Consider the following 23,648-nt stretch of genomic DNA (forward strand, 5'->3'; position numbering starts at 1 on the left):
AAAGAGAGCCTTGTCTAAAGAACTAAAGGAAAATATGGCAATGATGCCTAACCAAATAGAGAATATCAATAAGAAGATAGAAATTATAAAGAAGAAAGAACTAGGAACCCCAGAGTTGAAAAATATAACTAAAACAAAAAGTTCACCAGAGGAACTCAACAGCAGATTTCAGCAGTCGGGGAAAGAATCTGTGAGCTCAAAGATACATTAATTGAGATTGCTGAGTCTGAAGAACAGAAAGAAAAAAGAATGAAGACAAATGAACAGAGCCTCAGAGACCTGTGAAATATAACATCAAGGGTATCAATGTATACCTGATGGGAGTCCTAGAAGGAGAGAAGGGAGAGAAGGGAAAAAAATATTTGAAGAAATAATGACTGAACGCTTCCCAAATTTAATGAAAAACATTAGTCTACACATCTAAGAAGCTCAATGAACTCCAAAGATTACCACACCAAGCACAATCTGTCAAAAGACAACCTTAAACGCACCTAGAGAGAAGTGACTCATCATATGTAAGGGATACTCAGTCAGATCAACAGCTGGTTTCTCAGCAGCTGCCATTGAGGCCAGAGGTAGAAAGAACATATTCCAAGTGCTGAAAGAAGGACGCTGCTCAAAGAGAAAAAAATGGCCAAGTTAAGCAACTACAAATACCCAGGATAAATCCTAAAGATCAAAATGTATTCTGCATTTTTAGATTTCTTCCTAAGAATCCACTTTTAAAGAAACTAGGACATGAAATTGTAACTGATACATAATGAGGTCTAGTTTTCTTCTTTAATCGAAAGGTAACTCATTTAAGAGCCTTGGATTGATAGCCAAAAGATCTACCACTAACTAAATGTGTGACCTTGAACATACTACCTAACGTCTATAAGCCACAGTTAACCTATCTGTAAACTGGGAATCCTGTTTTCCTCACTCTGACAGTGTATAAGGAGAATCTTTGTAAATCATAAATGGCTGTTCACAAGGCAGCTTCATCTACCACAGCTGCCACCAGTGTTACTATTCCTGCTACTACCAAAGACACGAGTGACGGTGGAAAAGCAGCTGTTCTTCCCCCTGCTCTGACCACCTGTTGACTTGGTATCCTGGGAAATCTGGAAATGTGGTGGCAGGAGTGATGAAGATGGAATATGCTGCTGTAACCAGACTTTAATAACTTAACCCTGAAGGGAAGCTCCAGCTTTGTACTTACTGACCAGCCCTACATATTCAGCTCCCTCTGTTTTGTCCTAATACAAAAGAAAGGATGAGTTGAGGCAGACTGAGAGAAAACATCACTTACTAGGTCTCATCTATCTTTACCTACTTGCTTTTTATTATGCATATAAGTACAGGGAAGACACTTCCTCTGTATCCTTTGCCTACGTTGCTTAGTGGGACTGAGTGGGCAGAGGGGCAGTGGCCCAGCTTCAGCAGCCCCTACACAAAGAAATCAGAGCTATTTATCTGACTGAGGACAGATGGGCAGTCGCAACCCTGCTAATAGTCTTGGCAGTGCTATTAAGTAATAAAAACAAATTAAGTGCCAAAATATCCTTTGTACCAAAAATATTTTTAAATCACCAACACACATGCAAATCTTCCCAAATTAGCCATCAAATGGAAACAAATTGTGGAATAACATTTTAAATGCAAAAATATATGTGCTCTTACCAACTGGCAGATATACAACCTAAAATATATTCATATGCAGAGACCGCATATGCTTAGAGTACAGTTTATTATGTATGGCTGGCTAATTTTTTAGGTCCTGTCAAATAATGCATAGGAAAACAAAATGTAATAAAAATATATATAATCTTGACAGTCATTTGAAATGTACCATGTGTTACATGTGGAATGTTTTCCAGTGAAACCAATTTACTTGTTCCCACTTCCCATGACTCAGTACTAGATATTCAGGCTTTCTAAACTATTTTTTGGCAACCAAACTTTCTTGGAATAGTCATCTTTCCTTCAAGTTATTCCATGCAGGCACTAATAATAAATCCTCAGTTATAGATACGTAACTAAAGATCATTCACATCATCTCTTTCAAACCTAAAAGCACATAATAAAGTTATTTTAAATAGATCACACAAAATAGAGCCCAGAATTATTCCTTGAGAATAATTAATTGCTACCATATGAAGCACAACATGACTGCATTAGATTTTTAGTTTAATTATGTTACTACTAACCTAGAGGTTAGCTGGGCAACGTCAAGTTCTAACTGGAAGATTAGTGAGCTAATGGAAAGTTTGCTAAAAAGTGGGTGTGATTGCAAAATAATTTGAAAGGAGGGCTCCGTATGTTAAACAAAACCTTTTTAGAAGACTATTAAAGAAGCTAAGACTGTTACCATTACAGCCCCTTTCTGCACTGATTAATTTAATAGCTATTTATTAGGCATATACCATGAATCAGACTCTGTGCTATGAGTTCATTGGAGAAATAGCTGGCGTTCTTTAAGAATACTTGTCAGAGGACACAGAGCGCAAGCCAGGCCTCAGGGAAGAGCAGCAGGCTACTTTAGAGTCATACCATTGCCCTTACCGCACCCCCGCAAATAGGACTCAGTTCCAACACATGCCTCGCTTCCTTCTTTCCTAGTCACCACCCAAACTATAAGATTTATCCTCTCTCGTCTGGATTCTGATTTGTATCCCTTTGTCCTCCTCTTACCAATCCGCTTTGTCTTCTGCCTCCCAAACTCTTCCACAGAGCCCTCTGGAACACCTGCCTCATGATTGGTGAACTCCCCTAAACCTCAACCTCTTCTTCAAGCATTTCCCCCGTCCCTTTAGCTTAAAGCAAACCCAGCTGTCCCCCGGGACTCTGCACCTTGTAACCATCTCAGGTAGAGATCGTTTATTCTCTTGGATTCCCAGGCTTAGGAGATGGGAGGTTCTCCTTGCTCACCAATGCCATTTGCCTTTATTCTTCTACCCTCCTGCAAAACCCATCTGCTTCTTCTAGACTCACTGCATCTAATTATACCATCCTCCCCCCATTTTGATCTGAAGTGACTCTTGGGTCGCTTTCTGTCATCCCACAGAAGTCTTTGCCCTGTGGCTTGCAGTCTTTCTCTTCACTGCCATCAACACTCATACCAGTGACCCAGCAAAACCCCAGCGTGACCCCCTCCCTCTGGTGCTCTTCCCCTCCACTCCGTCTGACTGCCCACGCCCGTGCACAGGCCCTGGACGGTGATGTCACCCGGAAGTGCTCTGCCTCCTAAATTGTTCATCCCAGCCTCCTGATCTCCCACCCAGCCTCCCAGCCTCTCAGCCTCTCCAACCTGCTTACTCAACCAGCCCCACTATAGTCACTTATTAAGCTGTATATAAACTGTAGTTATCTTCTTTATTCCTATCCATCACCCTTCTCTGTTTTTACATCCCCTTTAACTAGTTTATATTCCTAATTCATCATTTAAACCACCTTCCTGTAAATAACTACCCTAAACTTGGTTGCTGTCTGCCCTTCCATGACACTTGCCTGACAAAAGGTTACGGCTGGTGAACCCATAGCTGTGTGTCAGCACAGGGCGCTCCCCTCCTGCTCTCCGGAGTAACCAGCCCTGCCCTCAGGGTTCCCACTTGGATGGCTCACCAGTGCCTCCAAGTCAGTTTGTCTAAAAATTAACTCACGATCTACCCTCCTCTACCTGACATACATCACAAAGCTACTCCTCAGCAAGGTAAGTCAGTCCTGCCCATCCCAGTGAATGACCTAAGCATCCACACCATGGTTTGAGCCAGAAACCTGGGAGTCATTCTTGATATCTCCCTCTTCTTGTATCTAATCAGTTAACAAATTTTTGTGTCCCAAGAATCTCCCACATACCACCCCATGGCCGCCAACCGTATGCTAAGCTCTACGTTGCCAGCATAAGACCATTGCACCAGCCTCCTAATTGCTCTTTTCATCTCCACTTGCCCTTTTTTAATCCTAACAGTAATTTTTACACAGTATCCAAAAGTTTTAAAAACATAAATTTGAGTGCATTAACTTCTTTACTACAAACTCTTCAAAGGGAGCCCTTTGACTTTATTAAGATAAGGTCCAAAATCCTAAAAACAATATGGTTTTTATTACCTATATTTTATTACATTTCACAAATGAGGGGACTGAGGTTCATAGTCACTGAATAAGTAACTCAAGGTCTTAGACCAGTGATTCCACTGGCAGGGCCAGGATTTTATACCAACAAGATTTTTTATTTTTTGGTTGAGGAATGTCGATGGACACTTTCATTGCTTTGGGCGGGGGCGATGCTCAGGAGCTCTTGGTGGGGTGGGCCCCCAACAAGATTGTTTCTGATGGACAGATAAGGAAATACAAAGATTGTATTTATAAGATTTGTAAATTTATGGCTCAGTATATATTTGAATGGGCAGTTGACTAAAGTTACCTTTAAAATGCTAATTGTACTCAGTCCAATTAGCTTTTCTTTTGAAGTTTTAAAGATAAATATATTCTTAAAATAGGACAAGAATTCATATGTGAGTTTTGCAAATCCACTTGTAGGCATACAATTTAAATTTTTTCAACAGAAGTTTCATTTGGAGTGAATTTATTAATAACCATCTATTAACCGAAGAAAACAGGGTGTATAAAAGAAAATCCTGACAAACACATCACTGGTATATTTAAGGGTGTATTTCTTGAGTAGTTTTCTATTGTTTTCTGAATTTTCAGAGGAGGCTGGAATGTTCCAGTTGAAGTATGTAACCACAGAGCCAGCCTCACACAAAGTTGTGAACTGAAGTTTTTTATTTGGTTTTCTTCCAAATCTCTCTTTTTGATTTCTCTCAATTCCTTTTTCTCTAAGCCCCAGCGTTGGTACAGTCCACTTTAATTGCCATTAAACTGCCAATGGCTTCCCACAACAGTTCCCAGCTTCGATTGCTTTATGTTGTGGACCTGTTCCAACCCTTGCCTTGTACATCAAAACTTACTAGGACTTTTTCCTTAAGGCCCCACTCTGCTTCCCAATGTGACCGCTAATTTTCATAAGCTATTATATATTACTTTTAATGGAGAACGTCTGGAGACAATACCAGAAACAAGTTTTTTTTTTTTCACTCTTTTCTGTGTATCCTTTTTACCAAGAAGATGATTTTGAAATTTACACCCTATTATTTGTACTGAAAAAATAAGTATATTAAATATGCTTTTTCTAAACACATTGGCACTCTTCCACTGAAATTTTTATATTCTTATACATATGCCCTACCCCACTTCCCACAGTTTGTCCCCCTCTGGTCATGAGTGTGCTGAGCCGAAGGACGGACGCACTGGCCGTCGCTGGCAGTGCAGACGAGTTCAGCAATAAGATACTCCTTTATCTCTCAAGTCACAGCCAGCATAAAGGGACACATTTTTTTTTATTATTATTTTTAGAGAGGGGAAGGGAGGGAGACAGAGAGGGAGAGAAACATCAATGTGAGAGAGAAACATTGATCAGTGGCATCTCATACATGCCTCAACCAGGGACCAAACCCACAACCCAGGCATGTGCCCTGACCAGGAGTTGAACTGAAGACCTTTCGCTTCATCCAACTGAGCCATACCAGTTTAATGAAGGGACACAATTTAATAGGTGCACAGCAGAAAACTGTTGAACTATGGCTACTTTGTTTCTGAACATCCAGGTTCAAGGTTTATTATTTTCTCCCAAGTCCAACCCATTGCTGAGAAACCTAACGAACAGGACTCTTAATTACAACCTACCTAATTCTGATAATAACACCTATGCTTCAGAAGTGTGCTTTGAGCATGAGAAGGAAAAATAATTTGTAACTAACATTCCTGAGCTTTTACTATGTGCTATTGAGTGAAATGTTTTGTCTCATTTAACCCTCACAGTAATTCACAGGAGTAGTTCTGTTATTTTCCCCTTTTTAGGGGTATAGGAACTAATGTTAAAAACTAACTTGCCCAAAAATTCATAGCTAATGGAGCTAAGATTTGAATTCTATTAGGTCTGGCTCCAAAGTTCATTCTTTTATCTTCTATACTTTGTGGAGAATTTTTAATGTATCAGAGATGGGCTGAGTCACCCAGTATGCGATTCACTCATTTATCCGGTCTTGAATTATTTATTCATTTATTCAGCAACTTTTTTTGAACATTCACTGTATACACTTTGCCAGGTGCTGTGAAAATCCAAAGCTTAGCCAAATAGAAATCACTCCCTCAAGGAATGTGTCTACCAAGGAAGATGTCATATATAGAAACAACTGTAACATGAGGTCTACAGCGATAAGAGCTGTGAAGCAGATTCTGATTTTAAAAAAACTATTGGAGTTCAGAAAAAGGAAAGAATTTAGAAGGTGTTAGTTCCTTTGAACCTTATAGATGGGAAGGAATTAAACATGAGACAACAAGAAACTAGAGAGTCTTATGAGTATTTCAGGCTGAGAGAATATGTAAGAACAAAGACCAGAAGGGAAAGTTAGAAAAAGGTTGCCATGGAAAAAGCAAGAAAAGAATTTCACGAAACGTCAGCCGTAAGTAGAATACAATGGATATGTTACTTGTCTTTATCACTGAGCAGAACATATGCCTCTGTTTCATCACTTCGTCAGCCTCTTATGCATATCCTTGCGTTCTCCTTCCCCCCGTCTAGCACCTCTTGACATGGGGGTGCTCAAGTTCCTGTTTAAGGAAAGAGGTTAGGGAGAAATCTGTTGCTTGGGGAAGCTTTTATTAAGATCTTATTGTGTCCCCCAAACTGTTAGATGGTAAGAGTATTTTTAAAAATAATGAGCCATTTTTTTGGAACTGCTTTATGACCCAGCGATTCCTCTGGGAATATATCCGAAGAAACCCAAAACACTAATTAGAAAGAATATATGCACCCCCGTGTTTGTTGCAGCATTATTTACAATAGCCAAGATATGGGAGCAGCCCAAGTGCCCATCAGTAGAGGCACGGATAAAACAGCTGTGGGACATTTACACAATGGAATACCACTGGGCTATAAAAAAGAAGGAAATTTCACCCTTTGCAACAGCGTGGATGGACCTAGAGAAATATTATGCTAAGTAAAATAAGCTAGTCAGAAAAAGACAAGTACCATATGATTTTACTGATATGTGAAATCTAATGAAGAAAATGAACAAGCAAGATTGAGACAGACTCATAGATAAAGAGTAGGCTGATGGCTGTGGGGGTGTGTTGGGAGGCTGGGTGTGGAGAGATTAAGCAAAAAAAGAAAAGAGAGAAAGAAGTCATGGACACAGACGACAGTAAGGTGATTGCCAGTGGCGGGGGGCGGGGGGCCGGGCCTGAAGGGAGGTGCCAGAGGGTATGGGGGCATAAATAGCAATGGGCAGAGACTTGACTTGGGGTGGTAAACACACAATATAGTGTACAGATGATGTGTTGTAGAATTATGCACCTGAAAGCTGTATAATTTTGTTAACCAGCATCACCCCAATAAATTCAATAAAAAGGAAGAAATAAAAATAATATGCCATTTTTGCTTCAAGGCTATCTGTGTTAACTAAAGTAGACAAACGTAAATAAGGAGTTGCAAAATGTAATGAGCTCTATGATTGAGCAGTGTATTAGATGCAGAAGTGGCATAAGAGAAGTAGTGATCAGTTCTAAAGGTGGAAATTAGGGAATTCTTCAAGAGAGGAGGCACATAGGAGCCTGTCCTTTTTTCTTTGTTTTTTTAAGACAAATGGGATCGACCCTCGTGCTCTATTTTAAAACTTAATTTTTAATGTAATAATATGTCTCGTATGTCTTTTGAGTTAGTATATACAGATATTATTTATTCATTGTAGTGGTTGTAGTCCATTGATTCCAAGTATGTAGAGTAAATTAGAACTATTTTATATTTAATAGATCTACATGTTATATTTAATCCTCTATTGATGGATATTTGTGTTGTTTCCAGTACTTACTAATACATACAATACCGTTAAATACATCACACACACACACTTGCATTGGAACCTCTGCAAAATAAATTCTTAGATGTATATTTCAGGTGTTTAATAGATATTGTCAAATTACCCTCCAAAAATATTCTGTGGAAATAGTTTTTGCTTACACCTCTCCAGAAATGGGAACTGTCAGTCTTTCAAAACTGCCAAATTAATGAATAAATATATTACATTATTGCTTTATTTTGAATTTCTTCACGTATTAATGAAGTTGAGTATCTTTTCATTGCGAGAGAGAGAGAGAGAGAGAGAGAGAGAGAGAGAGAGAGAGAGATAATCTGCAAACACAGCCTTCAGGGCCTGGCATTCTTTGTATACCTAAGAATATGCAGGGATGCTCAAGGCCCATGGCTAATTGCTCTTCCAACAACAGCCTTTGCTTATTTTTCTATATGCTTACTTATCATTTGCTTACTAATTTGTAAGACCTCTCTGCTATCACAATTGTTCCTACATATATCATTGACTATTGTGTCTTATTCTACTTTGTTTTTCTTAATTTGATTTTATAAATTACGGTTTTTGTTTTTTGTTTTACATCCATGAGTTTCATGCCATACATGGGTAAAGATGCCCTATTATGATAAATATATCAACTGATTTTTTTCTCTCAATCTTTCTGTTTTCAACCTTCAGCATTTTGATCCTTTTAGAATTTACCTTTTTTATTTTTTAAATGTTTTATTGTATTTTTTCCATTACCATTTGACCCCCTTATAACCCCCTCCCCTCTACAAGCACCACATTGTTGTCCATGCCCATGAGTCCTTTTTCCTTTTCGCTCGATCCCTCCACCCCTTAATTTCCCCCCATCAATAGCTGTTGTCCTGCTCTCTATCCATGGGTCTGCCTTTATTTTGCTTATTAGTTCAGTTTGTTCATGCAGGAATGATATAGGGCCAAACCCACTCTGGTTTTACCAAATGGCTGACCAGTTCTTGCAACCTCATTTCCCATCTTTTCCCCACTTGTGTGAGATGGCATCTTTATTATGTCCTGAAATTTATCTGTACTTTTATCATATACTATTTTTTATTCTATTCTTTTAATCTATTTGGATGTTACTACTCCAACTTTATCTTTGATTACTATAGCTTTATAATACATTTTACACTTGGTTGGATTTGTTCCCCATTTTTTCTCTTTTAAAAACTTTCTCGGTTGTTTTCACATATTATTCTTGAATGGGTCTTTTAAAATAAAATAGGTAACCAACATGAATATAAGTTTTCATTTTAGAGATATTATAAACTGTTGTCCTTCACAACCTTATTCCTTTTTAAAAGTCTTACTAATACTGTAATTTTTATGAAGGTTTAATTTGCATTTTAACAAATATAGAAACTAGTTTCTATTTGCACCCTGTAAAATCTTTTTTATTTTATTATAGATTCCTTGCAGTTTGGAATACTGGGATGAACTCCAGAAGGTTTTTGTTACATTTCAAGAATTTAGTCTTTCTGAAAGCAAGGTTTGTGAACTGCAGTTGCCAGATATCAATCTTGTGAATGACCAGAAGAAACTGGTATCCTCGGATCTTTGGAGAATTGTCTTGAACAGCAGTCAAAATGGAGCTGATGACCAAAGGTAACTCAGTGAAAAACAGAATAGTGGCGTTGTGCTAGAAAGCAGTGTCCAGGTCATCTTCTCTAGGGCCCCCTCACTTAGCTGGATCTCAGCTGGCTAGCGGCTGCCACTGTCTCAGCTGCAGATGGGAACCCGGAAACAAGATAGAAGCTGATGTTGCAAAGGCTGTGTACTAAAAATCCTGTGTTTTGCTCAGAATAAACCCTCACTAAAAACCTCTTCCTTAAATATAAAAAGTGCAAAAAGTAAACTACAAAAAGAAAAAAATGGTCATCTTGAACCAAAAATACAGAACAAAGTCATACGCACCTCAGTAGGCTCTTAATGATACAATAATCAATATATGTAATGATAACCCTAGGGCATTGAAAACAATAGCTCAGTATGTTGAATTGTCTCCTAAAAAGATAAATCTTGGAAACAGTTTCCTCTTAAGTGGTTTTAAAAATAACTTTAAGACAAACTTCAAGACATTAGAAAAATTTGGCTAACTAAAGTAATATACCCAAAGGATTTCAAATAGCTAAACTTCTATTTAGCTCTAGAATCTACTTGACATACTGAATCTCTAGAGCTGTAGGCTTCAGGTCCTCTGAGTCATGTCCCCAGAACTTCCTGTTCCACACTTCCTAGGGGATATCTGGGTAGTGGCAATGAAGGGCCAGGTTGTGCCCATGTCCACTGTTTGCCTGCTTAAGCTTGGTGCATCCACTCACTGAGAGTGAAGAAAAAAACGGCTTCAGCAACTGTCTTGCAGCGTTTTCTTTTCCTGCTCCCATGAAAGAAACAAGTGACACACTGCACTCAGTGGAACAGTTTTCTTGGTCACTCGGTGTTATATGTACTCTGGGCCTCTGCCCGGCCTGCTGCCCGTCAGTCTCGGGGTCCAGCCTTCCAATTTTCCTGACCAGTTGGCTTTAGTGTTATCTTAATCCTTTTATATAATCCCTCCTTTTCCCCCCACAAACAACATTTGACACTAACAGAGAGAAAAAGAATCCACCATTCCAACGCCCTGAAAATCAAGAGTTTTTTCCTTTGCCTTTATTTTTGCCCCGTGTTATATGTCTTTACAAGGTTCTAATCACAGCTCATCATCTGGTATTCTGATTCCTCCTTTATATCATACATACACAAGTAGTTGTGAATGCTTTCTCTGCTATTAAAAATAATGTGTGTTCATTGAAGAACATTTGGGAAGTAAAGAAAATATACCATAATTATATCACAGTGGAAGAACCTGTTAACATTTTAGTCTGTAACCTCAGTCTTTTTAATTGATTACTTTGTGTGGTTAATAATATGTGTCATACTTCATATATTCTATTGCTAGGTCCTTTGGGCTCTTCAAAAACAATTACCTTCCTAACATGGTACGTAGTAATATACAGTTAGTGGGAAGGTATTAGAGGAGTGGGACCTTGATTTTATCTGTATGTAATGCAGCAATGAAAAGAACGCCCGTCTGCAGAAGTTAGTGGGTAGTCAGAAAGCGTGCCTCCTCTAAGTGTGGGTTACCCGGTTAGAACTGGAGACCTCAGAAAATAGGCCTATGGGTAATGAAATTTAGTGTCAAGTTAGAAATCATGTTTGATTCTAATTATGAAAGTATGCATTTTCATCATTGAAAGAAACACCTTAAACAAGGTTAATTCCTCTGAATCTGAAACGTTCATAAAAATCACTTTTCTGGTAAGCTTAACCCTACAGAAATGTGGAGCCTTTAGGGAGTGGAAACTTATTCAGACAATCAAATTCAGGCAATTTTTCACCAAGCTTGTGACATCCTGTAAGAATAGGCCTTTTGTCCTCACCCGGGATTTTTCAACTTAGCTAATACTTGACAATTGATCGTGCTTTCAATTGTTTGAGAGTACCTATTTTTCAGGTAGAAATTGATATTAATGAAATTAAAGAATTAGTTTAAAAGTCAATGTAACAGAACACTATTAAGACATGTTTCAGAAGGGACAATAAATTTCATGTAGTTTCTAGAAAGAAAACATCAGTGCTTTGATAAATGCCAACATTTTATTCTGAAAGAAACTGCTACATTTAGCTCCAGTATCTTGTCACGAGAAATCTGGAACTCGACAAAAACTTGACACTTTTGTGATTAGAGATGGTCATATAGGTAATATTTTCAGTCATGTGAGAAGGATATGAATCGCACTGTACATTACTGGGAGAAAGTTCCTAAAAAATAACTCCCATGAAACTTTTTTTTTAAAGCCCTTTGTCCACACTTGTCATAAAGTTGCAGTAGTGAAGGGCGGCTCCGTGGTAATGGCGTCACTGTGCGTGTGTAAACCAAAGCATTGCTTCATAGAGAATTTCAAGTTAGAGGCCCGGGTATAACTCCTGGCTCTATCACCAGCCAGCTTTTTGACTCTGAGAAACTGAGTTCTAAGATGAGGCCGTCAGGAGTGAATAGGAGCTCCCTAGTTCCAAAGGGCGGCAGGCAGCCTTCAACAAAGGACTGGAGACAAAAGATTCAGTCCCTTAAAACCCTGGTCTGTTTATCCTATACGGGTATATTGTCCTTAATTCAATCATTGTATTTGTAATAATTACATGCCACTATCTTTAACTAATAGTTTGCTTGACCATATGAAAATGAATGATGAGTAATGATTATGGGGGTCTTTTTTTGAAGTTAGCACTTGGAGTAACTTCAAGCTTAGTTTCCACAGTAGTGTTGACCTTTAAGAGACTTCTGTTTTCTTGGGCACTGGACTGGAAGCAAGAGTTACAACCGTTAAGCCCTGATCAGGTAGCCATTTCAGCTATATTTTTACTCTCATCATATATATATTTGCCCATACCCATTGCTGAAGCCTAAATAAACCCCTTATAAGTGAAGCCCTGACAAGAAACAGAAGGCCCACTCAAACAGGGTAATTGAGGAGGCTTTAACGACAAGACTATTTACAAAAGTGTGTGGGCAGGTTTAAGGGATGGAGCTAGGAATCGTGGGAACCATCCCACCCTTAGGCCCAAAGGAGCCAGGTGATGGAGCCGTTACCAACACTAAATCCGAGCAGCTGGTTGTAGCTGCTTTGGGCAGAGGGGCACAGCAACGTATAGAAATATGGCCAAGAGCGGGTCAGGGGAATACAACCCTCTCGCTACTCTCCTGCTTCCTACTCTCTTGTGGGCACCTCCCCCTGGCCAAACCAAAGGGCAAGCCAGAGGGACAAAGCAGCTTGGTGATATAGCCCAGGGACAAAGAAGAGGATGGGAAGGGGTGGAAAATGATCCAGGGGGCAAACAGAACATAGCCAGCCAGCACACACTCTGTTTGGCATTTACAGTTTCTTCACCCAGCGACCCACCCTAGGAGGGAAACAACGGGAATGGAGCGGTGGCCCAGCTCTCAGGCTTTGAGCCACCCTGGAAGGTTCCCTGGATGTGGTATCAATCAGATGACTTCTGATGGGCCAGAACATCTTTCAGCTTTGTTTTCTCCCTTTTATCCTCACCTCAGATGTCCTAACTCCAGAAGTATGTGATATGCAAATTCACACAAATTACAAGCAATATCATGTGGCACAGTAACAACTGTGCAGACTTGATACGTAACGCTAAGCCCTGTTCACCAGGCCACGTCTGTGGTGGGTGGTTGTCCTTATCACGTGATCATTGTCTCACAGCATTAAAACATGAGAGCACATTGTTCACAAGGACTTTTTATCCCCACCCCCGAAAATGCTGGTTCGCTGAAGAAGGCATTCCGGAAAGAGAAGTAGCTTAAGGTGTGTGACTCTTTCTCATAAAAGTAGTCACTGTCGACTCATAGTTGGTAATCTTCAAGACCATCGTCCACAGGTTTTTTTGTGAGGAAGAGATGCTTCTCATGTCCCAAAGCCTTCATTCTTGCCCAGGTGGACAGTGGAGGGATCAGAGAAAGAGCTTTGTGATGGCCAGGTCCCTGGATCGTTTCTTTCCTCTCCACGGGTGGAACTGTCTCCTACCAGGAAGTGCCAGTGACCTGCACGTATGGTCCCCCACCATTGGGCTCCCAGAACCTGCACTGTTAGATGAACCTAAATTCGTTGGGTGCCATTGTAAAAAAAATCTTTTCTTTCATAAACTGTTCAGACTTAAATCTTGACATTTGGAACTGCTTTGTTACCTGTGTTTCTAGTCATATGGTGATAGAATCCAGAATTTATCCAGAAAATTCTTTCCTAGAGCTAAATTTGTTTTTGCCTTCCCTCCCTTGGGGAGAATGAATGCTTGTATTTTACCCAAGTGTCTCTTTGAAGGCTTTTACTATGTCCTTTTAGTGGGTGACTTTACTCTGCGTAATAACCCCTCCAGGGAGTTGGTCTTTTGCCAGGTAGTCCTGCTCCCCACACATGTTCCCAAAGTCCCCAGCGTCCCTAAGGTCTCACCTTAAGCTCTAGGGCAATGGTATTAACTAAGTCTTCATGTCATGGTGCTTATTCTCTAAATTGGGGAGATATATTCATTCTCTCATTCATATTCTCTCTAGCTCTCTCTCTCTTTATATATATATGTGTATATATACACACACACACACATATATATACACACACACATATACATACACACACAGTATATATTGAAAATTATATATTTGTAAATTTGTAAGACATATATGAAAGAGTCCTCTACCTGAGGGCTCAGTGACGCCTGTTTTTAAGCCACAGATCGCAATCCATTCATGGGTTATGAAATCAATTTATCCAGTTGCAGCTGGAATTTTTTAATAAAATAGAAAATATCATTGTAGAAAGGACAAATGTTGTATAATTACACTTACATGAGATCTGAAGAATATTCAAATTTATAGAGACAAATAGAGTGGTGGTTGCCAGGGAGTGAAGAAGTCAGTGTTTAATGGGCGCAGGGTCCCAGTGTGGGAGGACGGGAAGTTTCCGGGGATGGACGATGGGGACACTTGAAGAACGATGTGAAGGCAGGGACCACTGCAGAGCTGGGTAGTTTAAATGGTTAAAATAGTCATTCCATGTTACATATATTTGACCACAATCTTTAAAATATCAGACTTTGTCATATTTTCAGTAAACCTCTCATCCCCTCCTTCATTTTAATGTATGCTAGGCCACAATAGTTTTACTGATTCAAAATGTAAAGTATATTGAGATTACATATACCATCTTATTTTATGTTTAAGAAACTTTAGTTTTGATATGAGTCAAATTTTTAAATAAGTCTAAATTTTTAAATATAGATTAACCTTGTAACCATTTTAGTCATAATTTCAAGATTTTTCAAGATTGAGTGAGATAGTGCCGACCACTACAATATGCCAGGAGTGACTATACTTGTACATACCTAAAAATATGATTTAATATAAAATTGTGGCATATACTCATGATGTTTTAGCAATCTCTTTCAATATATTTTAGTATCTGCTACTCTTCAGAGATAGAAAAAAAACATGGAAAATCTCAAGAGTATCAAAAATTGTAGTTGGCAAAAAAAAAAATACCTTAGATAAACCTCAAGTTGTGTACGCACTGTTTTTCATAGAACTCTCACCTGGATTTTTAATAAAATGTTTACTAACATTGTACCCTACTTCTAACAACTTCTTAATATGGCATAAGGAAATGAGTCCATATGTGTAAAACATGTGCAACTAATACATTTTGCTGTCTCTGAATAAATATGTTTTAATTTTACCTTGCCAAAAAAATATTTGTAACTCTACAGATAAATTTTTAGAAAGCTATTTGGATTAGTATGCCCATTTATAGGAAATTTGAAGAATGTACTTCACTGCATTTTTGCACATAACCTGTAGTCAATAACATAGATTCCCCAAAGTGTGTTTTCTTTGTATACAGTGGAGATTTACTAACATTGCAGTAAATACCACCACATAACTCTAACCTCCTTGAAGCTAAACACTCAGTACAACTGATGGAATGCTCCTTTCTTTTCTTTTCTTTTTTTTTTTTTTTTTAATTTTGAGTAGGATATATTCCAACTGGGGGGAAGGGGGCAGGCATTTCAGTTCTGAAGCTCAGTCATGACACTTCCAGGGAGTCCTGCAGTCCCCCCATTTGATAGGACAGGATGTAAGGTCCTGCTTGGCCTGACAGGACTCTCGCGCCCCCCTGCTGCACAAACAGCATGTGACCTGAAGGCAACTGCAGTGTCAAGCCCGTGACACTCCTGAAACCCTGGAGTGTTTATCAGCTGAGTAGGCGCAAAGCCCGCAGGCCCTGGGAGGAGCAGCAGTAAGCCCCCAAGCTGGCCGTCCTCCCTGGTGCAGCCCCACCATCAGCATCTCTCTCAGGGAAAAGAGCTTGGGACAGTCAGTGGTAAACGTGGGCTCACTGCACCCGTGACAGCACCCAGGGGACAGTGCAACAGCTCCAGGAGACTTCTAGGTAACGAGATGAGAGACAGAAAGCTCAGATCTTTCAGGCAGCTGTGGTAGGTGTGATCCTGACTCCTCGTGGCCCGCTCTTATGCAGGCAGCATGTGACCATTCTCTGTCCCTATGGCCTTTACCTCGGAGGAAAACGGTTAGTTGCCCTGATGAAAGGAAATCAGCTTTACCTTGAAACTTGACTGAGAGCACCACAGCCATTGCCCCCGGGGACTTTTTTGTAGATAGGATGGCAAGCCCTTCTGGTGAATGCTGTTATCCACGTACACGTAATGTAGTTCTCGAGATTGACCCAAAACAAGTAGCAAAAATGCAAGGCGGTATCCAGCCATGGAGAGCTCATTGAGGCTGGTGCAGCACACACCACATTCACCTTCGGTCCGCGGTGAGTTTCTGCAGAGAAAGGCACAGGTGGAGCATCTCGCATCAAGTTGGCAAACCACAGTAGATAAGTCTGGTGTCTGCAGCTCCTTCAGTCGCCAGCCTCTGGAGGTAGGAATTGCAGCTGGCTGTTAGCTCACGGAAGATGACGTAAAGCTCTCAGAGGACCGTTTTCTGGGCAAACAATTTCTAAGGCATTGCCACTAAGATCTAAACACTGGAGTTTTACAAGGGACCCAATGGCTTCTGGAACCACAAGTACTTTACTTGCATGAAGGTACAGTTCCACCAGGTTTGGAAGCATCTGAGCAAGGTCGTGAGTTCCTTCCTTTGCATATGGAGTCTCTCCAAGCACTATAGTCCCTCATCTTTCAGGAACTCCACTGGAAAATGGTGCAGATTCCTATAAGTGAAGAACAAATGCTCGTGCACTTCCAGCCTTGCCACAGAGATCGTCTTTCAGACGCAGATGCCATGACTGAACAGACCGCAGCAGCACAGCGCAGCACTACATCTTGTCAGAACTGGCCCGCTGCTCGGCGCCGGCAGAGCCAGCGCCCCGGGACGCAGGCTGCGCTGGCCCGCCAGCCAAGCTCCTCGCTTTCATTTTCACCAGCTTTTTCACAGCCTCTCTCAGAACTCAGTTGAAGATTCACACTCCGAGAATCCCACATGACTCACCCCACACCATTCTGAGTTCCTCTTATGTTTCCACTCTGGCAGCACTTCTGACTTTCCTATTCCTGGGTGGTTGTTCTGTTTTGTAATGTTTCTACATGTCTACATATTTTATATCACCAGTTAGACTGTGAGTTCTTTGAAAACCAAAGATTTATTTCTTTAGTTTTTCCTGTCATAGTTCTCCCTAGGATACTGTAAATCACAGTGTTGCTTCTCTAGGTTCCTCATGGATTTGGGAGCCAGGCTACCATAACTGGAGAGGAAATTTTAGATTTGGAAAGAAGCAGGTGGGAGACAGTGAAGGGGAACAGGGAAGCACCACTTCAGCATCCCTAAGGACCAGGATGCACCTCGCTCCCTCCCAAACTCCAGCTCTCGAGCTTCTGCTAGCACTGGGGCAAGGCATCTAGGCAGCGTGTGTCCCGAGCACACCCGCACTCGCCGCCTGCAAATGTCCTCCCTCCTACAGGTGCCCTCACTATTCCTTTTAATTAGGTTTTACCTGTATAAAATGGTGTTAAGAGGGTGGGCAAGTGAAGAGAAGACCCCTGCAGTGTGGTTGTCCATGGACCTTGGTTCTCCTGGATGTGGTCATAACTTTAGTGGCACTTAGTAGAGTCATCAGTGAAGGGTATTGGCTGACTCATATGGGAATATGGATATGGACAATCTGTAGAAGTAAAACAAAAGTGAAACATTTATGGTGACACTGAAAGTATTGGGTTTTCTGAACAGCAGAGTCATACTCTGAATAGTGTTGTTCTTAAACTAACGTGAGAACAAATTGTCCCTAAGTTACGTGAGATGTGGATGGAACAGAATTGGATCACAGGTAGGTCAGTGCATCTCGGAGTTTGAGATATGCTTTGAAATTTTTTGGCTAATAACTCAAGGTATAATCAACATGAACTTAATGTTTAAAAACAACCAGTTTATGTGAGTAAATACAAAAGATTGGATAACATATTGACTAGAGGATTATGAGTGCTAGCTTTAAAAACCCATATCGAAAGACATTTCACTTACATGATATTGGGAAATTGAGGTTATTGAACTTTTTTTATTTCTTATTTCCCATAGCTGTGCAAGCGAATCTGGTTCTCAAAGCACTTGTGACCAACTTGTAACTCCCACAGCCTTGGCTGCCTGTACCAGAGTGGACTCCTGTTTTACCCCATGGTTTGTCCCATCTCTTTGCATTTCCTTCCAGTTTGCACACCTGGAGTTCCATCTTTGTCATCACTTTGATCAACTAGGCACAGGTACTCTTTACTTTAACATCAGAATAACGTCCACTTAACTTACGGTTTGGCTGTGTGTTCTCAAGACACAACTCACCTATTTTTATCCAGATCGTTTATTTTCAGGAAGTAAAAAGGCTGGGAGGGCGTTCCATTCTGTGTACTGCAGGGTTAGTGATGTTTCAAAGTGCTGTGACTGCTGATCGCCTCCCCCACCCGAAGCTACTTTTCTGCTGACCACCACCCACGCGCTGGTGGGAATTTTTATAAGCGGCCTTCATTTCCCTACCTGTGAGCACTGGAAGAGTTATTTTAAAGTTGATTCCATGTAACGGGGAGCCCTTTACTTTTCAACCATCTTATGGACCAGTTATATAGGTTACTAATTGTATTGAACTGACATGATTTTGCATGCTTCCGATAGGAATTTTCAAGGAAGTTACCAAAATTGCAGGTTTTACTGTTACTCCAATTATGATTTCTTTGAAAGAAATACATCTGTTTTTGTTCTATATCCTGAGCCATTACATTAGTGGCAAATATGTTCTAAAAATACTTGGTATCATCTGATTTTAAAAGCATGAATACCTTCTACAAAAGATGGGCAAATTCTGTAATAATTTTAATAAGTTTACACAGTTAGAGATTACATTTCCCCATACCTCAAAAGTGTCCTTTTATAGATTTGTTAATGTTACATGAATAATTATTCCTAAAGTCTTTACCAAACCTTTCCCTGTCAATATATTTTGATTCAGGTATTAGATTATTGACCTACATGTAATGGAAAAAATGCAAAAATCAGATTAAAACTAAACACAGCTGCTGTTAAACATCTTGCCTTTTCAGCAAAAATGGAGCTTAGTCTGATTTTTCTAACTCTCTTTGAGTCATGATTTCTTTTTTTTTTCTTTTTTTCTTTTTTTTTTTTTGAGATTTGGTTGGTAGATACAGAACACTTCTAAAAAACACTCTTCTTAGATATTTACCTCCTGTTCATGTTATTAGTTGTCTCTGTGATCAGATGTTTGTGAAACTGAATGCAGCCTTTGGACTGTATGTATTTAAGAGACCTGCTGATTGAACAAACCAGTTTTGCTTGCAAATATCAAATAATTATTCAAATATTATAATATTTTCAGAAGAATATTTAAATTTATTAAACATCAAATGTTGAATTCAGTAACCAAAAAGGGAGTGATTTAAATGTCATTTCTGTATTTCCATAAAGCATTGGCTCATCTCCATTGCTCTTTTTCTTGTTTGTTTTCCCAACAGCTCCACCTCCAAACCTACAGCCATTTGTTTCTGACAAAAATGTGCCCTCTGAACTAGAGTACATGATTATTTCCTTCAGAGAACCACACATGTATCTTCGACAGTGGAACAATAGTTCTGTCTGTCGGGAGATCCAGTTCTCAGCTCAGGCGGACTGTAAACTTCTAGAGTGCAGAAATGTTACGATGCAAAGCCTGGTGAAACCCTTCGGCATCTTCGGACAGATTGCAGTTTCCAGCGACGCAGTAGAAAAGCTGCTTGACTGCACCATCATGGTTGACTCTGTATTTGCAAACTTTGGGCAACACTCGATTCACTCTCTAAACACTGCAGTACAAGCTTGGCAACAGGTATGCGCATCCTAGAACAGTTTATAGTTTGCCCACATGGGAGCTTTTCCTAGACACTCCATGTTATCACTTCCAATAATAAGCACAAACCCAAATGTGAGAGAATGAAGAATATGATGGGCACTATAATATCTGGGGCCTCCTCTGTTTTGACAAAGTGATGCATGTTATTTTTAAAAACTTTGGAGAATATGGGTTCTCTACACACGCGTAGGAGATAATGCCCATGTTTTTGTGACTAATGTACCACATCTGTGTGGAAAGTAACATATTCCCAGAAATTTTTTCCACGTTTTATGGGTTTAGTTTGCCACAGCTTCAACTTAACTATGTATCAAATTGTCTAGGCCTCCATTGCAGACATGAAGAACCTGTGTGAGCCTTTCCGAGAGTAAGCATTCCATCTTTTCAAAGAGAAGAAGCAGTGAGAGGGAATGTGGGAGCACAAGATGGTCTTAGCCTTTCCCCTCCTATCATTCTGCCATTTTGAATCATTAAAAAGCACTTCAGAATGGGTTTTAATTTCACAGAGTGTTTGGATAATAATATACTCAGTGATTTAAGAACAAATCACTTACATTCTCTTACTGATATTCAGTATAATACTGTATTTCCATAAAGTTTGTGTTGCTATTTAAGCTCAGGCATTGCTACCCACATGGTGTGTCTATTACATGCATTTATGCAGAGCTGGCTCCCCAAGAGAAATGGCCCCTCATCCCACACTGACCTCATGTGGGAACAGGAGCAGTGCGGGGGGAGGGGTCTTGAGTTCTCTAATGTAAGAATTTTTATGGGAATAAACTTTTCTTTATATGCATGAAGACCTATACAAGACTAAGGAATTAATTACCCAACATGGCACTCCAACAGCAAAGGGAAAGAAGATAACACATCTGTTTTATATTTTAAAATTCCTTTTTAAGGGCATTCCATGGTTTTCTTGTTGCAAAGGACATGCGTAAAATAAGAGCTAGTGTGATCTAAATCTTTGCAGCTGGTTTGAATAGCAATGTGAAAAAAACCTTCATGGCTCCAATTTCTGTTTTTTGTCATATTTTGAACAATGCATTTAATAAAAAACAAACCTAGAAAATATAAAAGAGTCATTGATAGAAGATTTAAACCTACGATATTTTTGCGTGGTATCAGGGCCATTAAAAGAGGACTCATGTGTAGCAACTACTGCAAAATGGCCTTTAGAAATACCAGTTTCCTCCCAGGGTAAAAATATTCTCTTAGACACAGCTATACATATAAATAAAATACAGTGCATAAATATTTAAATGTTTTAAACCACATCAGAGTGTGAATGACTGGCTAACACAGTGCCTTGAAGGAATATTCTGAGTTGTTTTTTTTTTAAATGGAATTGTATATTTGATTAAGTAGAGCCATATGTCACGTAGCATATTGCTGACAGGTACATTCTATGAATAGTTGGTTCTGATTTATACAGGGATTTGGCAATGTTAACATGAGCCACAAGAGGATATACTTCTGTAATTGTTGCTGTAATTTTCTTGTTTCCTCCCATGTCAAGAGTACTTGCCACCAAGTTTTAATGTGGTAGGCATCTAACCCTGTGGATTCTAAAGTAAATGCAAAAATGCACAACTTTGAAATTATAGGACATTTGACATTGAAATGGGCTTATAAAGGGTTATTAAGTTCATTGTTTCTAAAATATTCTGAATGTGGTTTATCCCCTTTAGAGGGGAAGCTTAGTTTCCCAACTTTGATTTTATTGTGTGTATAATGACCTATACAGTATAATTGTTGCCAATGAGGAATATGAATTTAATAAGCAGAATAAGTTATTTGAGTTCTCTACATACTTTTTATCAGATTCATATCGGAGACAAGTCATTTGTAGCCAGAGTAGATGGACCAGACAGATGAAGCATGAAACAATTTGGCCTTTCACCTTCAGGTCACAAGTTCAAGATTAACAGAAGTCTTCATTAGTGTCTGATTTCTCTGGCTGTAGATTTTTTTATTTTTGTAAATGATTAATGTTTTGTGAAACCAGCTTAAGGACCCAAAATGCCACTTAACATTTGCTCTTTTTTTTTATGTCACATTCTCACATTTGAACAAAATAGCATTTAAAGGGGATTTTTATTTTAAAATCAAAGTTATGCTCATGTGCCTTATCTTACACCAAAATGATTATCTCTTTAATTTGCAAATGCCTGTACAACAGTCCAGCAGTTTAATTTACATTTAAATCTTAAATGTAAGACATCTTTTAATTACACATCTGAGTGAGCATTATGAAGTTTAGCCTATATGATGTCATATAAAATGTATACGATCTTTTTATACCAGAATTTAAAACAGTCCAAGAAATGCTTAAACTTGTCACAGTCATAATGAACTGCACAGATGAAGGAGCAGTAGAGAAACAGTTCCCTAAGGACTTGGAGTATTCTTTAGAAAAATGTAAACAGCCCCCTTGTGTTCTTTCATTTACATTTTTTCCTAAAACCCTCATCATTTATTAAAGGTCAGTTTTTAGAGATGAGGAAAGTAATAGAATTTTTTTTTCTACTCAAGCCCCATCTGGTAACTTAACCTCTGTATTACCAGCACAGTGATCCCAGATCATTATGAAAACGGAATTTCAATCTCGGGGGTCTATCTAAGTGGGAGTTTGAAATCATATCCCCTTCTTCATGTTTGTACTCTTGGACCTAAAGGAGAGAAAAATGTTTACAAGGAGAGCAGTTTGTGTTGATTATATAATGCTAAATGGAAAACTCATCAAAACTAATTACACACTGTGTCTCCCATTTGATTATAAACTTTTATGTAAGATATGTAAGGTAGGATTGGATAGGATAGACCAGAACAGGAACAGGCAGGACACTCAGAGGAGTAAAATTGCCGGAAGAAAATTCACCAAAATGTTCATAAAAGTTAGCTCTGAGTATGAAATTAGAGACTTTCCAAAAAAAAACAACAACAACAATCCATACTTTCTTTATTTTCTAATTTTTCTAGTCTGAACATTTATTACATTTACCATTTTAAAATTATACATATGTATTTGTTTCCTAAGTTTTTATTGAGTATTTATGTATCAGGCATTATGCTGAGTATTGGAGGTAAATTTATAAACAACACAGACCTGGTTGCTGCTCTTACACAGCATGTGATAGAGACAATATGGAACCTGAAATTATCCACATAATTACTTAGTTCCAATAGGCATAAATTCTGCAAAGAACTATAGAGTATTATGTGAGTATAAAATAAGGGCGCCTAATCTGACCTGAGAAAGGATCCCAGAAGGCTGTTCCGAGGAGGTAGCCTGAAAGCAGGAACCTGAAGGCTGAGTGGAAGGTTTGTCAAGCAAGGATGAAAAGATACATAAGCAGAGGAAAGGCACTGAGGTCAGAAGGAGTTCGCCATGTTGGAGGAACTGACAGGGAGGGACTGAACAGCGCCGGCGGAGCTGGGGTGCCGTGCGCAAATGGAGAGTAGCTGAAGGTGCGGCAGGGGCCGGGACAGCTCAAACCTGCAGGCAGTCAGGTGTTGAAATCACAGCTCATGATTAAAAGCCACAGCAGAGTATTATGGTACACAGCAGGTAAATTGTTGGTTATAATGAGTCTGGTCTGTCTTAGCCAGAGACTCCTCGTGATTAGCGTGGTTCTCCAGCAGGCTTCTGGTCTGTAAGGACAGAGGTTTGGTGGGAAGAGATGGATGATAGAGCAGGGGGCTTAGAGGTCCTCAGAGACAACTGGAAGAAAGATGTTTCAGGGGTTCTACACCC

The 23,648-nt window shown here is 39.5% G+C and overlaps 1 protein-coding gene and 1 pseudogene across 4 annotated transcripts in view; one reads left to right on the forward strand and one right to left on the reverse strand.

Annotated features, from left to right (window-relative positions):
• VPS13B (vacuolar protein sorting 13 homolog B) overlaps positions 1-23,648 on the forward strand; it is a 673,385-nt gene that overhangs the window by 564,763 nt on the left and 84,974 nt on the right. For all 4 annotated transcript variants that reach the window (XM_054590316.1, XM_054590313.1, XM_054590314.1 and 1 more), the window contains exons 40-42: positions 9,349-9,545; positions 18,079-18,260; positions 19,518-19,867. In XM_054590316.1, the coding sequence (XP_054446291.1) occupies positions 9,349-9,545; positions 18,079-18,260; positions 19,518-19,867 (729 nt within the window). The remainder of the gene's footprint in view (positions 1-9,348; positions 9,546-18,078; positions 18,261-19,517; positions 19,868-23,648) is intronic.
• LOC129084107 (leucine-rich repeat-containing protein 28-like) lies at positions 15,737-16,991 on the reverse strand (annotated as a pseudogene).

The sequence above is a fragment of the Pteronotus mesoamericanus genome, unplaced genomic scaffold, assembly GCF_021234165.1.
Source record: "Pteronotus mesoamericanus isolate MK-2021 breed Mesoamerican mustached bat unplaced genomic scaffold, CSHL_Meso_final scaffold_174, whole genome shotgun sequence".
In the NCBI taxonomy this organism is placed as follows: domain Eukaryota; kingdom Metazoa; phylum Chordata; class Mammalia; order Chiroptera; family Mormoopidae; genus Pteronotus; species Pteronotus mesoamericanus.